The sequence below is a fragment of the Podarcis muralis genome, chromosome 8 (assembly GCF_964188315.1).
Source record: "Podarcis muralis chromosome 8, rPodMur119.hap1.1, whole genome shotgun sequence".
NCBI lineage: Eukaryota > Metazoa > Chordata > Lepidosauria > Squamata > Lacertidae > Podarcis > Podarcis muralis.
In genome coordinates, this window is record NC_135662.1 from 22,653,071 (window position 1) to 22,670,467 (window position 17,397).

The 17,397-nt window shown below is 40.5% G+C and overlaps 1 protein-coding gene across 9 annotated transcripts in view; it reads left to right on the forward strand.

Moving 5' to 3' along the window:
- The window catches only part of UBR5 (ubiquitin protein ligase E3 component n-recognin 5), a 69,481-nt gene that overhangs the window by 38,101 nt on the left and 13,983 nt on the right, over positions 1 to 17,397 (forward strand). For 6 of the 9 annotated variants that reach the window (XM_028736355.2, XM_028736359.2, XM_028736360.2 and 3 more), the window contains 22 exons: positions 21 to 231; positions 1,661 to 1,787; positions 3,609 to 3,760; positions 4,163 to 4,258; positions 4,683 to 4,806; positions 5,109 to 5,206; positions 5,781 to 5,929; positions 6,339 to 6,430; positions 6,968 to 7,114; positions 7,208 to 7,326; positions 7,421 to 7,547; positions 7,662 to 7,791; positions 7,998 to 8,158; positions 9,437 to 9,676; positions 10,141 to 10,264; positions 11,240 to 11,351; positions 11,886 to 12,017; positions 12,574 to 12,831; positions 13,096 to 13,364; positions 13,728 to 13,939; positions 14,195 to 14,425; positions 16,223 to 16,296. In XM_028736355.2, the coding sequence (XP_028592188.1) occupies positions 21 to 231; positions 1,661 to 1,787; positions 3,609 to 3,760; positions 4,163 to 4,258; positions 4,683 to 4,806; positions 5,109 to 5,206; positions 5,781 to 5,929; positions 6,339 to 6,430; positions 6,968 to 7,114; positions 7,208 to 7,326; positions 7,421 to 7,547; positions 7,662 to 7,791; positions 7,998 to 8,158; positions 9,437 to 9,676; positions 10,141 to 10,264; positions 11,240 to 11,351; positions 11,886 to 12,017; positions 12,574 to 12,831; positions 13,096 to 13,364; positions 13,728 to 13,939; positions 14,195 to 14,425; positions 16,223 to 16,296 (3,385 nt within the window). The remainder of the gene's footprint in view (positions 1 to 20; positions 232 to 1,660; positions 1,788 to 3,608; positions 3,761 to 4,162; positions 4,259 to 4,682; positions 4,807 to 5,108; positions 5,207 to 5,780; positions 5,930 to 6,338; positions 6,431 to 6,967; positions 7,115 to 7,207; positions 7,327 to 7,420; positions 7,548 to 7,661; positions 7,792 to 7,997; positions 8,159 to 9,436; positions 9,677 to 10,140; positions 10,265 to 11,239; positions 11,352 to 11,885; positions 12,018 to 12,573; positions 12,832 to 13,095; positions 13,365 to 13,727; positions 13,940 to 14,194; positions 14,426 to 16,222; positions 16,297 to 17,397) is intronic. The other 3 variants (XM_028736358.2, XM_028736361.2, XM_028736357.2) reach the window with 3 other exon arrangements.

Below are 17,397 nucleotides of genomic sequence, written 5' to 3' on the forward strand. Positions count from 1 at the left end.
CTCAATTTTTCTGAGCACAGAAGCAAACTTTAATGCAGCATATTCTCCGATGTGACTATGAGGCCTGCAGACAGTATTTGATGAACCTCGAGCAAGCTGTTGTCTTGGATCAGAATCCACAAATGCTGCAGACTTTCCTCAGTCACAGATGTGATGGAAATCGAAATATTCTGCACGCTTGTGTATCTGTGTGCTTTCCAACCAGTAATAAAGAAACAAAAGAGGAAGAGGGTGAGTTCAGTGATCTCATGCTGATGAGATTCTTCTGAGAGCTTTTGCATGAAGGCTAGAAAGATGAGTCAGAATTGTTCAAAACCTGTTCTGAAATAGTTACACAAACACAGACACAGGTACACACACGCACAGCAACTTCATTAGTAACGAGACTTGTCATAAACCAGCAAGGCAATCCGGTTGGAAAATACAGGAAGAGAGTATGGTAGAAAGGGAAACAAATGTCCCAATTGGCAACAAGTTTCAGTTCAGCATCACATTTTCCACTTGGTAAATTAAGTCACTTGGAAATAAGGGTGGGATCTGAAATGCTGCGCTCAATGTTCCATGCTTGTATCAGGCTATTTCAAGGCTCCCTTCCCACTGCAGTCTTCCAGTCCTGAAAAGCTGTGCTTGGAGGTTATGGGACCATCTGGTGCAGTATTCAAAGCAGCACGGAGAAGCTAGCGCCAACTCCATTGCCTGCATGTGTGGAAGTGCTTGGAATCCAGCCATAATTCTTGCCTCTAATGTACACTGGGGGAAATTAGCAGATGACGCTTGCAGAAAGACAGGAATTTCAAGACGAAACAGGCCATTGTGAACTTGAAGCATAAGGTTATGACTGTTGAAACAAAACAAGAAAGAAAGAAAGAAAGAAAGAAAGAAAGAAAGAAAGAAAGAAAGGTGGAAAGGAGCAATTTATGTCAAAAAATGGCCTGTATGATGCATTAAAACTGTGTTTTACAGCATGAACTGGAGATCTACAAAACAGAGAATCCTATTAAACTAGAAATATGGAAACATCTATGTATACTGCATGTGTCTGCATTGGGGCAAAATACATGAAGTTTTTGAGGAACTAAGAGCAGAAGAAAGTGTACTTTCTAAATCATTTAAAATACATTTCTACACCATTTACACCCTTCTCCTAACTTGCTCAAGGCCATCTACAATTTTAAAAATAACAGCATATAAATCTACTAAGCATGCTGCAAAGGAAATAGGGGTGAGGAAGTAGAGGGGAAAGCAAGCAAATTCATTTACCAAGTCTCTAAAGTACATACATGTTTCTGAACCTCTGAATGTGATGTCTAGCAAATGAATGATTTATGGGGCTGCTTGGAGACTGGTTTCCTTATTTAGCAAAAAGAACCTAACCTTTCCTGCTTACCACTGAGTGCTAGAATTGCCCAGTTGTGTATTCGTGTGTTATGTGTTTTCCAGTTTAAATTGTCCTGTCTTTCTCTTCTCTGCTGTGGAGTTTTTTTTGCTATTCAGTAATCAAACCCATTGTCATCATTATACATTTGCATATAAATATTGAGAAATTCCATGTTGATTTCATATACAAATTTTATATAAAAGTGACAGAGAAGCTTTCTGTTCTTTAGTGTTTAATGTCTCTGTAAAAAAACAGATGCCAAGTTTCTTCTTTATGCTTCAGAAGCAGAGCGCTCCGAAAGGAACACATTTGCTGAAAGGTTATCTGCCGTCGAGGCGATTGCAAATGCTATTTCAGTGGTGTCAAGTAATGGACCGGGAAATCGTGCAGGATCCTCTAGCAGCAGAAGGTAAGCTAGTGGAAACTTCTCTTTTTGCTATTGCGGTATTAATTACTGACAAGACATTATGAATTAACGCAGGCCAGGATCCAAAGGGCTGCTTGGGAGGTCCTGTGGCTCAGTGATAGAGCACATCGTCTGCATGTAGAATGTCCCAGATTGACTCCCTGGCATCTCCAGTTAAAAGATCAGGTAGCAGGTGATAGAAAGAGAGTTTCTTCCTGAGACCCTGGAAAGGCGCTGCCAGTCAAAAATACTGGGTTAGATGGGCAGACAGCCTGATCATTATAAGGCAGCTTCTCATGTTCCTAAGTGTGTGCGGGTTAGATTTCTGGCTCTTGTTTTTTGAACAAGAAAACCACCATACCGTATCACAAACTACTTTTCAAATCTTTTGATGAGCAACAACAATAAATATCCTTTCCCAGTAAGCATGGGAGCTCGCTTTTTCTTTCCCTGACTTACTGTGGTGCTGCTTTCCCTCTTTCTGCTTGTCTCTGATAGCACCCTCCATCTAACCCAGGGTTTGGTTGGCAGCAGCCCTCCAGAGGAGCATAACTTGTATCAGGTGGACAGGACTATGTGCCCTTTTGTCTGGTTTGAGCCACAGTTCTTTCATATTTGGCTGGGATTGACGACAGTCTTTCCTTAACTCCTTAATAGAGGAGAATTGGAGTTTGTTTCTGGCTCCAGTCTTTCTAAAAGCAAGGCAACATGATGACCAAATACAATGATACGATACCAATAGACACTCTTTCTATAATATGAAATATATGAAATCACATAAACAGAAAACTTATGAATCTCTGAAAGTCGCAAAATATGCACTCTTAATGGATTCTCTTGAAAACATAAAACCAAATGAACATAAGTCTTATAAGTCTGTGAAAGTCTTTGAAGGCTATGCAAGTCTCTGAAAGAAGCAATGTATCAGATTCTTATCTGGTGAAAACAGGCTGAAAAGCTTTGTTTATGGCATCCAACACTGCCGAAGTAGTTTGCAAATAGATGTAGTGAACAGTGATTCCAGATATACCCACTGTTTCGTGGAATTCTTCAGCACAACAGAAGGATACAGAAATGCTTCATAAACCCATCTATATGGTGAATGGAAAAGTATAACAACAATTGCTATACTTTTGCAGTGGTCATAAAGTTGTGTTTTCAGCCTGTTTTCACCAGATAAGAATCTGATACATTGCTGGAGAGTTTGGATTTGATATCCTGCTTTATCATTACCCGAAGGAGTCTCAAAGCGGCTAACATTCTCCTTTCCCTTCCTCCCCCACAACAAACACTCTGTGAGGTGAGTGGGGCTGAGAGACTTCAAAGAAGTGTGCTAGCCCAAGGTCACCCAGCAGCTGCAAGTGGAGGAGCGGAGACGCGAACCCGGTTCACCAGATTATGAGACTACCGCTCTTAACCACTACACCACACTGGCACCCTGTACTCCTACGTTGGAGCCCACTCACTTGCAAACCACCTGCAATGTGTTTTTGGTTGCTAGTTATTCCCTTTTCTCCCCCCATCTTGGGGGGGGGGGGCGCTCACTTATAAATTAAATGCAAGAGCAACTTCAGGCTTACTACAATTACAAGGAGAATGCAAAGTTGAATTGGTACATTGACAGTACTGTGTCTAAAATACGTGCCGTATTTCTTTTTCATATTTAATAATTGGTGTGGCATTTATATTGCTTTCTTTCCCACATATTAGTTATAAATGCGGACAAAAGTTAGTTTGGCATTCTAGAACACTAGGTTGCCTTCAGTATGCTCCCTGCGCAAGAATAGGCAAGCATTAATTTTAGGATTTTCTGTTTGGTCTTAGTTTGCGACTGAGAGAGATGATGAGAAGATCTCTGAGAGCAGCAGGTTTGGGCAGACATGAAGCAGGGGCTTCATCTAGTGATCATCAGGATCCAGTTTCTCCTCCCATCGCTCCTCCAAGCTGGGTGCCTGATCCTCCTGCGATGGACCCTGGTAAGATTTTCACAGGCACTTGTGCATAAGTGTAAAAGTAGATATAAATTGCCTTTCGTGTGAACTTGTGAAAGAGCGTAGGAATAAGAAATGCATTGCATCAATGTTATTGCAACTTCAGTGGTGCAAAGCATTTAGCTAGTTAGCCACTTCTGTGCTTTCAGGTGAAAACTGAGTGTTAAAATTTTCTGATTACAGCTTGTAGGCAGATGTTGCTTATTTCAATAATGTGACTTGCTATCTGCTATAATGTTAGCTGCACTTACCAGTAGTTTCGTTGAATAGCCTTTGGAAGGAAAGAAAATTTAAAGATATAGTGTGGGTAGTTTCTGTGGAGTGCGCATATTGCCAGGGGTGTGTTTTATGTATTGATGTGCATCCTACTGTTCTGTTTACTAAAAGATGGTGACATTGATTTTATCCTGGCCCCTGCTGTGGGATCTCTTACCACAGCAACAACTGGCACTGGCCAAGGACCCAGCACCTCCACGATACCAGGTGAGAACATGCTATTTTGTACACTTGCATACGACTTAATAAAAAGAAATGGCAAATGCTCGCTTCATACATGTATTTTAGTGCAGCTTAAATGTTCCCTCCTATAACTTGAAGGTGCATCTTCCCATCGTTCTGTATAATGAATAAGGGTGCTTAACATATCAGTCTGTTTGTCCTGTTAAAACTATTTGGCACTGCTTCACACATTAAAATAGGTTGGCCAATATTGGTTTCAGGACATGAAGTTTCCAGTCCTTTATATACACTCAAATTCATAATTTAGCATCAGGTTTCTGACATTGTGAAAGTGTTGGCTAATCATAATAGCTTGATACAGGAATCTCTCTTCTTTTCTAGAATGTTTTAAGTAAGTGAGCTACTTTTGTAGGCAGCTATTTTTCACCAATACTTTTCCAATTTGCAGGTCCTTCTACAGAACCCTCTGTAGTGGAATCAAAGGATCGGAAGGCAAATGCTCACTTCATACTGAAATTGCTATGCGACAGTGTGGTTTTACAGCCTTATCTCCGGGAACTGCTATCAGCCAAGTAAGGGGTCTTTTTGTGCATGTCTTGTAGTGTTTTCATCTACTTGGGAAGCCAAGCTTTATGAAGGATGGTTGAGGGAATTGGGTATGTTTTACAAAGCTGCACTGAGCCTTGATATAAACAGCTCTATTTTGTATTTGTTAATAAATTGATTTTTCCATTTTTGTTTATGCATCAGATCTATTACCTTCATTTTAACTTTAAAAGTTGGGGTAGTACTAAATCAGGCTCTTTCTGCTATACCTAGAATACTGCCTTTTTAACTTAACTGAAAATGATACTGACATATTACTGTTTTTTAGGGATGCAAGAGGTATGACACCGTTTATGTCTGCTGTAAGCGGCAGAGCATATCCTGCAGCAATTACCATTTTAGAAACTGCACAAAAAGTTGCCAAAGGTATGTGAATACTATTTGTGATTCTTGCTTTATGTATGCTAATAATCGAGGGCTTTCCCCTTCCTAAATCTCTGGATTAGACAGTGGAATAAAATGTAAAATATTGAATTAATAGAAAATGCCAGTCTTCCTGCTGTCCATGAATAACTTTCTGTTATCATCTTGGTTTTAAAAAGTGTCTGATTCAATAGATACAGTTTCCTGTAATAATTTCCCTGCAGGAGGGTATGCTCTGATATCCATTGGTTTTCTTTTTTGTGAAAATAGGTCAGGGCAATTATTGACAGAAGGTTGTGAATAGTGGCAGCTTTCAATGAAACAAAGATAAAAACCTGTTCTCCATAGAGGAGGAATTTTGTTTAGTATAACTAATACAATTTGAAGTCATTTTGGAGGGAACTATGAGTGCATTCAGTTAGCTGATGTGCAGTGTGGTTTAGCAGTAATGCTAAAGTGCAGTGATGTTTTGTTTTCTTCATAGAGGGCCTTTGAGAATTATTACCTTAAGTTGCTAGCTCTTCAAAGAGTATGTATAACTTCATTTTAAGCACTATCTTTCTCCTTTTTTAAAAAGCGGAGGCAACTTCAGGTGAAAAGGAAGAGGATGTGTTTATGGGAATGGTTTGTCCAACTGGCACAAACCCAGATGACTCTCCTTTATATGTCCTATGTTGCAATGATACATGCAGCTTTACATGGACTGGTGCAGAGCACATAAATCAGGTAAAATAAGGGAACTTAATTGGTTTTTTGTGCTAGGTGTAAAGACAAGCTCATATTCCTGAGCTTTTAAGCATAGATTTTTAAATGCTTGCCTTTCTCTTACTGCTGGGTTTTCTGGGGAAAGGGCTGGGTGGGGCGAAGCTTCTTACTGCTCTCTTTGGTTTAACAAGAAACCATTAACAAGAAGCTTAACATTATTTTAATGTAATCTAACTTGAAAACTCTTGAAGAATAAATAAGGCTGCAATTTTGTGCATATTTACCTGCAAGTAAGTTCCATTGAACTTGACGATTCTTTACTTATAAGTAGACATATATAGAATTGTTAGCTACCACTTAAAAGCAGCATCGTAAAATTATACATAGTACTCCATTTCCCCCCCTAAAATGCTCAATTTTCTCTTTGTAGGATATATTTGAATGTAGAACATGCGGTTTACTGGAGTCTCTGTGCTGTTGCACAGAGTGCGCAAGGGTGTGCCACAAAGGTCATGATTGCAAGTACGTGTGTTTATTCCTAATACCAAAACTTCTGTAGGTTGCTGTGTATTTTCAGGGATGATTCAGTTTCATTTTGCTTGAAAATGCAGTCGAATTTTATTTCTTTTAGTGCTATGCTGTACCTAAAATTTTCGTTAGTGAACGGATTGATAGATGATTGAAGGAAGCTGGAATTGCAACTTGGGCCTGGGTCCACAGTGTAGGGATGGGGAGGGGAGATGTAACCAGCTAGGTAGCCTCCTCTCCAGCAGTGTCACAGAGAGGTGAGATAAATAAGGCTTTTGCTTAGGACTGATAATAGGGGGAGAAGCTGCCACCCCATTTTCAAGGCCACCGTTTCCTCAGACTAATGTAGCCTTTCATAAACAAGAACTGGAAAATGGTATTTAGATGAAAAACACTTCAGTTGAATTAGCAGGTTTTAAAAAAATAATAATGATTATGGACATAGTGAAACTGGTTGTAGTGTATATCAATATGGAAACTGCTGTTTATAAATTTATAAATTGTATTTACACATTTTGTCTCTACTTTCAGGCTCAAACGCACATCCCCGACAGCCTACTGTGACTGCTGGGAGAAATGCAAGTGCAAAACATTAATTGCAGGACAGAAGTCTGCTCGTCTTGATTTGCTTTTCCGGCTGCTCACCACCACGAACCTGGTCACCATGCCAAATAGTAGGCAAGTGTCTCTTGTATAGTGGGATTGATCTGCCCCACAAAAAGCCCCAGTGTAGTTCCTGTGTCAACTCTTGGTTTGTTTCTACGTTTACAGGGGGGAACATCTTTTGCTCTTCTTGGTGCAGACAGTTGCAAGACAAACAGTAGAACATTGCCAGTACAGGCCACCAAGAATTAGGGAAGACCGTAATCGTAAGACTGCAAATCCTGAAGGTGGGACCTTTTTCTCGTTTACAAGATTTTTCTCTTATTGTAGCAACTGCTGCAGTAACTGCTTACATGCTTTTCTTTAATTCCTTGGCTTTAGATTCGGATATGCCAGATCATGATTTAGAACCTCCACGATTTGCACAGCTTGCCTTGGAACGGGTTTTGCAAGATTGGAATGCACTGAAGTCTATGATCATGTTTGGCTCACAGGAGAACAAAGACCCGTGTGTATTAACGAACTAGTTATGACTACACTTTTGAGCACTGACTTTGTATCATAGACTTGGCAACTTACATTATTTTTCCTCTTTCCCTGCTTTCTTTTGCTTTTTTCCAAGTCTTAGTGCAAGCAGTAGGATTGGTCATCTGTTGCCTGAAGAACAAGTGTATCTTAATCAGCAAAGTGGAACTATTCGGCTGGACTGTTTTACACACTGCCTTATTGTAAAGTGTACAGCAGACATACTGGTAAGGCATATTTAATCAACACAGTGCCAAAGAAATTTGTCCATTTGATGCTTATGCGCTTAGAAGGTATGAATGTTAATGTGATTAGCAGATCTAAGTTGTGGCAAGTTTGTCCTAACACTTATGTATTCAGTTCCTTTGCACAAGAATTTGCATGGTTGCGTAGCCGTAGTAGACATTTGCTCCAGTAAACTTTTTCTTTGCAGCTTTTAGATACTTTGCTGGGGACACTTGTAAAGGAACTGCAGAACAAATATACTCCAGGTCGCAGAGAAGAAGCAATTTCTGTTACAATGAGGTTTCTGCGTTCTGTGGCAAGAGTTTTTGTTATCCTCAGTGTGGAAATGGCTTCCTCAAAAAAGAAAAAGTAAGCTTTTTTAATATAAAAAAACTTGAATTACTGCTTGGGGCAGTGAGAGAGAATGCTTAAGATTTTTTATTTATAAAATGCCCCTCAACAGTTCAGTAGCATCAAGAGTAGCCATTTGCTCTCAGACTTCTCCCAAATCCTTGTGTGAATGAAGCTGCTTTCTAAAAACTGTGAGAGGGACAACTTGATCCCCATGGGGAGGGAGTTCTGCAAGTGCGAGGCTACCCAAAAAGACCATGTCACCCCCCGCATAGCGAGCTATGCTCACTGGTGTGTCTACAAAATGAGCTGCCCCCAGCAGATTGCAAGGCCTGGCTTGGCATATAAGGAGAGAACTAGCAGGTAGTGAGGTCCTAAGTTGTTGGCGCTTTAGTATATAAAGACCTTGAGTTGGACCCAGCACCAAAAAATAGGTAGCCAGTGTAGTTCATGCAGGATTGGTCTTGTATGGTCCCATCTTGCTGTACCGCTCCTGCCATGTGGCCATGTTCTGCACCATCTGCAACTTCCAGATCATCTTCAAGGGTAGATGTCATTGTATTTTGTAGGTGGTGTACACATCAACTGGAAACGGTCCTCTGGAGAGTAAATTCAAACCATGTTTCAAAAGTTAGTACAATGAAACATCTGTGTCTACAGATAGCATTATTACACAGAAACCTTGGGGCTTTCTCATGCTGTGTATCCTGAAACATAGGAACAAATGGGGATGCATGTCTCCATACAGCATCCTGCATAGTAGCACTCCCACCATCTGTAAGCCAAAGCCTGCCATGGTCGTATAACTTAGGTACCACACTATGCCTCTGATTCATATTGCTATAAAGACTGCAGAGTAAATAAAATGCTTTGATTTATGAAAAGCTACATGAATGGGTTAGTCACCGTTTTATAATTAAACCTGTTGTGTTTTGAGTCTTTCCCCATAAATGTAGTGCTCCAACTGTATAATATACTTCTAACTTTCTTTCAGTTTTAAGGTAAAGTTCAACATACTGTTTTGTATCCACCGGGCTGCTAGTGGAACAGTAGGCCAACCACTAGACTAGAGGTGGGGACCAGAATTTTTGCCCAAGAGACAGAAAGAAGGGCTGTATTTTAGCAGTGTTAAGGGGGAAGCAGTGCAGCTTGACTATTGACTGAACAGGATGAAAAGATAAATAGTTGTGCGAATACAAAACCATTAAACAACCTGCTCTGGTTTTTGTGTATTCTGAACCTTTTTGAATGTGGCTGTTGATGTCAGTGTTTTCCCTTCCCACGTCTTGTTTCCAGTAACTTCATTCCACAGCCAATTGGGAAATGCAAGCGTGTATTCCAAGCTTTGCTACCTTACGCTGTGGAGGAATTGTGCAATGTAGCGGAATCCCTCATTATCCCAGTCAGAATGGGTATTGCACGTCCTACGGCACCTTTTACATTGGCAAGCACTAGTATAGATGCTATGCAAGGCAGCGAAGAACTGTTCTCAGTAGAACCACTACCTCCCCGGCCGTCATCTGATCAATCCAGCAGGTAATGCTCCTTAATGTTTATCATTATAAATGCATTCTTCTAAATCGTATATGTTTTGGCCATCCATCCTCAGACATTCACTATGGTAGAGAGGCGCAAAGCAGGAGCAGCTGGCAGACAAACCAAGCTTTGGAGAAACAAGCTGAGGCTCCTTTGTTCATCTGTGAGATGGCTTGTGGTTTTGTTAAACAAGCCATAGGTAGAACAAGGTGTACAGCTAACATGGGAAGTGGACTGGGCTGGTAGCTCAAAATAACTTAAATGAAGAAGCTATCAAAAACAAGAAGGGAAATCTATTATATTCAACTGACTATTTTAAACTAATGTTAATATACTTATGGAGGTTCTTTTGTCTGCTGTATTAAAGTTGATACTTTTGTGCGAAGAGAAGAAAATCATGTGCGGTGATGCTGTGTAAATATATATAATTGTATTTTTTTAAAAGGCTTCTTTCTTTCTTGTAGTTCCAGTCAGTCTCAGTCGTCCTATATTATTAGAAATCCACAGCAAAGGCGGATCAGTCAGTCTCAACCAGTTCGTGGCAGAGATGAAGAACAAGATGACATTGTGTCAGCAGATGTTGAAGAGGTTGTTGTCTTAATTGTTTTCAATGGGCAACTTTCTATTTATTTTAAAGTAGATATCAGTGCAAATGTTAAATGAATCTAGTACTAGAATGCAAAATAATAAGTTGGCTTGTGAAGTTTCAGCTATACTGCAATTTGGGATGTAAATGAGTGTACAACCTTGGTGTTACACACTACCAAAAATGAATCCATGTTAGCCTCTAGCAGCAGAAAGTCCTGTGGTACCTTAGAGAATGGCTTTGTCTATTGTCTGAGCTGGGAGTAGCCAATTTGAGCCAGTGTGGTGTGGTTCCTCATAATCTGGGGAACCAGGTTCGGTTCTCCGCTCCTCCACATGCAGCTGCTGGGTGACCTTGGGCCAGTCACACTTCTTTGAAGTCTCTCAGCCCCACTCACCTCACAGAGTGTTTGTTGTGGGAGAGGAAGGGAAAGGAGAATGTTAGCCGCTTTGAGACTCCTTAAAGGGAGTGAAAGGCGGGATATCAAATCCAAACTCAAAATTTGATGCCCTCTTTTCCCAACTTTTATGAGTATGAGCACCACTTTTTAGCCTCAAAGTTCTCTTTAATTTAGAAAATACATAATAACAAAAAGCTGTTATGAACTCAGCATCACTTTTCAATGTGTTCACTTTATATTCATCGCAACAAAAAATGCATATATTTGAAAAATAGTAGAGCATCACTTACTTTTGACATTCTACAGCAGGCAGATGTCCCATCACCAGTCTTAGAATAAGATTCAACTATCAGTACGCCATACTTCTGTAGGTGGAGTTAGGGGTGCGAGATGCCATTTTGTTATTTGCCTAAGGTAGCAAAATGTTACAGCGCTGGCCCAAAACTAGGAATGGCATGCAAAATAAGTGTATTGAACAATATAGAAAATGTCTAAAACAGCCATAGCTTTGAGAGCTGTATTTACAAAACATCCTTGAAGATCGTAAGCATTTACATGGTGTAAAATCTTGTTTCAGGTTGAGGTGGTAGAGGGGGTAGCTGGGGAAGAAGACCACCACGATGAGCAAGAAGAACATGGCGAGGAAAATGCTGAGGCAGAAGGGCAGCATGATGAGCATGATGAAGATGGTATGATACCTGGACATGTTTATTAGTAATTTTAAGACATGCACAGGGTTGGATCCAGAATAAGTCCTCTGTACCTCAGTGAGTCCTATTTCCTCTCACTTTGGTCCCATTGAAGGTAGTGATGGCTGACATTCTACATTTATTTCAATGGAACCTAAGTGTGGCTATCTTAGTTTGGATGCAACCCGTAGGTTTTACCATACACAAGGGACTGTAAAGTGTACCTTCTTTGGGTTGATTAGAAACGAAACAGAAAGCTACTGCAACCCCCTATTTCATTCTAACTTGTATTGCTATACATGTTTGGTAATTGTGCATTAGTAATATTGGTATCAAAAACGGCAAGCTTGTGAGATAAATATATGGCTTTCTGTGGTTGAGTTAAGCAGTAGTTAATGTCCTACTGGAGTGCCTTAATCTTCTCAACAGTTGAGCAGCGGGAGAGCTTAAAATGAAAGATAGCTTTGTGAAGAATCTGAAATATTGTATCATGCAGACCACTGTGTTAACATAATTCTATAAATTTGCTATTAGGAAGTGATATGGAGTTGGATCTTCTAGCAGCAGCAGAAACTGAGAGTGATAGTGAGAGTAACCATAGTAACCAGGACAATGCCAGTGGGCGCAGAAGTGTTGTCACTGCAGCTACAGCAGGATCAGAAGCAGGTAATATTCTTTTTATCAGCCTTCATTTTTATGTATATTTTTTGGGGGGGGGGAGGACAATATATTGCTGTACATTATTAAAAGAATTTAAATATGTCCCCTAGTCTGAGAGAGGTTGATGGGCAAACCTTGAAGTCTACAAGTTGCTTATTTTTTAAGTTACCTTGACTGTTTTGTAGGAGAAAATCAGAAATGTTTAACTATTATTGCTGTTGTTCGTTGTTGTTAATAGAACTCTTCACCATAAGGTCCTAGGGTGGGTTACAGCAACAAAAACAATTTAAAACAAAATAAAATCAAGCAGCAACTGTCAGGTTAATAATGTTGTTATGCTTGCAGCCTGAGGGATGTGTAAAGGTGGGGTTGCATCTGCAGCTCTGTCTTCTAAAAACACGTTGAAAAAACGCGAGGTAGGAAAGTATTTGTGTGCTTTTTAAAAAGTTTTTCTTACTTTGTAGGAGCTGAGTGCCACAGTATACTTTGGATTTCTGGCCTAATAAATAAAGCTTACCCTGCTCTCTTATCAGTGACCCTTATAGTATATCTTTCCCCACAGGTGCCAGCAGTGTTCCAGCATTTTTTTCTGAGGATGACTCTCAGTCCAATGACACCAGTGATTCAGATAGCAGCAGCAGCCAGAGTGACGATATAGAGCAAGAGACCTTTATGCTAGACGAGCCTCTGGAGCGAACAACAAACAGCTCTCATGCCAATGGTGCCGCCCAGGCACCCCGCTCAATGCAGTGGGCTGTACGTAACACCCAGAATCAGAGGACTACCAGCACTGCTCCATCTAGTACCTCTGCTCCAGCAGGTATTATAAAAATTATAATTATTTTTTTTTTTTACTCCACTGGGCCTTACTTTTTTCTGATTTCCTACCCAGTGAACTGATTTTTGATTTTGTTTTTTCTTGATCAGAAGGGGTACAAGTAATTTATGTGAAGTGCTCTGTTATTTTAAGAATCATTTATGGACTGGATAGGATCAAATATTGATAATCTGCTTTGTGCTAACACTGGAGCTCACTTCTGTTTAGCTGTTGACGCCCCCTGAATGTGTTTCTTTCTACTTTTAGCAAGTTCAGCAGGCTTGATTTATATTGATCCATCAAACCTGCGTCGAAGTGGCACCATCAGCACAAGTGCGGCGGCGGCAGCAGCGGCTCTTGAGGCTAGCAATGCTAGCAGCTATTTAACATCGGCAAGCAGTTTGGCGAGAGCATATAGCATTGTGATCCGACAAATATCTGATCTGATGGGCCTCATTCCCAAATACAATCACCTGGTGTACTCTCAGATCCCAGCTGCCGTGAAGCTGACATACCAGGATGCAGTGAATTTGCAGGTAAAGTGCAACAAAGATATGCCAATTTCCGTGTTTAAACTGGAGTGACTTTAATGCAAAATCTGGCTTACACCTTTAAATTCCTTGGTATAGCCACAGTAAATAACTACTGTTTCATGCTTATTATCATTCTTCTGCCCCCTATATTGGCCACTAGGAAGGGAAATTTCTCCCCTCCTCCAGACCCTAAAACTGGTGGATTGGGAACTAAGTAAAGGTAACAGTTCAATCTGAAATTTAGGGGAATCGACTAACAAAGTGGATACATTGTGTAATTGGTTCAATGGGGTATGGTTCAGAACTTGTCTAAATTTTTTTATGTTTGTGCGTATGTATACAAAATGTTGATCACATTTGATTTAGAACTACGTTGAGGAAAAGCTGATACCCACGTGGAATTGGATGGTGAGCATTATGGACTCCACCGAAGCTCAGTTGCGCTATGGTTCTGCCCTTGCCTCTGCTGGAGACCCAGGGCACCCAAACCACCCACTTCATGCATCACAGAACTCAACCAGGAGGGAGAGGATGACAGCACGAGAAGAAGCTAGCTTAAGAACTTTGGAGGGCAGAAGGTATGCAAATGTACCTTAATAGTTGTATTTTAGTTTCCCCCTCTAAGTAACCACAAGCCAAAAATTCAGTGCAGTTGTCCACACTGAATTGTAGCCCTTGGAGGGCTGGCTGACCAAAAGATTAGCCACCCCTGGTCTAAAATGCAAGTATTTCTCTTAGCGTTGCCAGATAAAGCAGCCCAGGGCTGGAGGCTTACCCCAGTTTAAACTATGCACTTCTGTGGCCCAAAACAATTTGTTTTTTTATAATTACAGGCGTGCTACACTGCTTAGTGCTCGTCAGGGGATGATGTCGGCAAGGGGGGACTTCTTAAATTACGCCCTCTCCTTGATGCGTTCTCACAACGATGAGCATTCTGATGTTCTTCCAGTTTTGGATGTCTGCTCATTGAAACATGTAGCATATGTTTTTCAAGCTCTCATTTATTGGATTAAAGCAATGAACCAGCAGACTACCTTGGATACACCTCAGCTGGAACGGAAGAGGTACGGAAGCCAATTACTCAATGGAAATATAGCACGGGCGTTGGTGTCCCCTTTGATTCATAACACTAATGCATGTGTCTTGTGGTTATATATGTAGCATATGCAGTAGATTAGTATATATGTATAGCTGAAGATGACGCAGTTCTGGTAATCAAGTATTGTGTTACCTGGAATTTAGCTATTGCTGAAATATTGGTCAGGTTATGAGAATTCACTAGAAATATGAACATTTTCAGTTTTGGCATCTGCAAAATGAAGGAGGGAACGTTATGGACCCCCAGTACCAAACCAGAAAGGTGGTCTAGAATGATACATTGGTCAGAGCAATAGTATTGATGGTAGAAGAAGAAGAAGAGAAGAGTTTGGATTTGATATCCCGCCTTTCACTCCCCTTCAGGAGTCTCAAAGCGGCTAACATTCTCCTTTCCCTTCCTCCCCCACAACAAACACTCTGTGAGGTGAGTGGGCCTGAGAGACTTCAAAGAAGTGTGACTGGCCCAAGGTCACCCAGCAGCTGCATATGGAGGAGCGGAGACTTGAACCCGGTTTCCCAGATTACGAGACTACCACTCTTAACCACTACACCACACTGGCATGGTCACATGCCTCCATTCCTCTCCCAGGATATATTCATAGCTCTTTGACGAAACCAAAGTTCAGGCACTCAAGCTCTTTCAACAGGAAACAACAATTTAACAATGTACCGAGAAACATAATAATTTCATAGAAGCCAATTTACAAGGACCCACATACCAATCCTATTATTTCTCTTTTGTCTTTCAAAGTATTTTTTGAAAGGCAAGTGAAGCATTCATCATAATCATAAACACACTATTCTCCCAGTTATCCTTTTCTTAGGAAATGAATGTTGTTGCTTTGGGTGCTTCAATTTGTTTTTAAAATAGTGGAAGGTTTTAAATATATTCAGCTTTTTGGATTTAAACTACCCTTTTCAATTTGTTGAAAGGTGTTACACACAATGATACAAATAAATATGTTTGGCACTAAGACTTCATTTGCATTTATAGTTAGAACATTACATTATAAAAATATGAGTACACTATACATGTAGGTCTTAATTTTCCAAATACTTATTATACAAAATTTCATTTATCCAGACATTAAGAATTTGTACCCTAACCTCATTACCTGAACATCTGAATCAGATACCCGAGCAGCGGAACCTCTGTGTATACAAATATCTGAGAATTGCCTCTTTTAAACCTGCCATTTTTACTTAGCTCAAGCTCCTTATTGGACTCCTTTCCTTAGTCACAGCTTCGTGGGGTGGGGTGGGACGGGACGGCTCCTCTGGCTGCAGTTCCGGTCAGCAGCTGGACGTGGACAACCCCTATCAAATGAAGCTGTGACTGAGGAAATAGGAGCACAGTAAAAACACTGCGGGAGGCAGTGGAAGACAGGAGTGCCTGGCGTGCTCTGGTCCATGGGGTCACGAAGAGTCGGACACGACTAAACGACTAAACAACAACAAAGAACTCTGATCTTGGTGAAAATGGCAGCTTTACAGGAAGTAATTCAGGATGGAGGGGCAAGCAGTAGGCCGGCAAGCCATGGGAACGCATTGGGATTTCCTCCATAGGAATCAATGGAAATCATAAGCTTTTTATGCACTCACTCACTTAATGAACCATTTCTAAGGAAAGCGGGACCTGCATGTGTATGGTATAGCTGTATAGCTGATATAATATTTTTAATAATTTTTCTTGTGTAGCACTAGTTGTAAATTTTAGTACCACGTGCCATCTAAAATAACCTGTCATTCACTTTTTTTTTAAGGACCCGGGAACTTTTGGAACTTGGTCTTGACAATGAAGATTCAGAGCACGAAAATGATGATGACACGAATCAAAGTTAGTACTTGTACAGTTTGGGGTTGTGGGGAGCTGGATAGAGACTTGATCATATCTCTGGATCTTGGGTTTAAATGATTCACAGACATTGATAATTGTTCAAGCACAATAAAATTGATAAAAATGAAGTCCTAGCTGGTTTTTTTCAGGGGTCAGCTGTAGGACCTATTTCAGTGCCAGGGTTCAGTGCCTCTGAAAATGTTCATAGTGTCTCTTCTGCCACTGAATAACTTACCTAGTCAGCTTCTGGGGTTTATGGTAGTGATGGGTTCACCTGCACCAATTCATTTTGTATTCCTAGTGTGGTTTTTAAAAGAATCTTCCAAAAAGTCCTAACGTTAGGACACATGGATGAGCTCCCCACTGTCCCTCTCTGCTTGTTCCTATGCTCTCCTTTCCCAGATTTAACTTTGTGAAGCTAGGAAATAAGGGCTTGTGGCAGTAGCAATACCATTTTAAGATGTAGGCATTCACATGGACTGCACTTCCTTTGTAGATGCTGGAAAATGGAATTTCTAGTAGGCTGAATTTAGAAGGCTTTAGAAACTCAATATTTTTCAGTCTAGCCAGAACAGGTTTATGTGGGTACTAGGAACCTGTATTGCCACCCTTCTCTACTTTTTGCTTCTCCCCTGAAAGTAGGGTGGAAAATTCCAGTAGCTTAATGGCAAAAAAGTGATTGTGTTGTGGGCACCTGAGAGAGAGACAGAGAGAGAGTGAGAGACTGAAAGAAGAAGACAAATTGTCTGCAGAACTGCAGTCTGAATAGAAATCCAATGAGTAATCTGACAAGTTCAGCTTTGAAGTATTTGAAAAGAATAAAGGAACTGGCTGCAATCACTGTTATGATGCCAAAGTTTCCTTTGGGAGGAATGGAAGTGAAAGAGGGAAAAGCAACAAGATTGGCGGAAGATAGAAAGATAAATGACAAGGAAGAGAAGTAAATGGTAGAAAAGAGGGGAGATTTAAAAAATAGACAGGGAGTCATAGTAATATTTTAAAAGGGAAGGGTAGTTGAATGCTGTTCCTTGTTTTTATATAGCATTTTAAACCTGCAAAAGTATTATGGGTGTTAATTTGTTGGAAGCTGCCCAGAGTGGC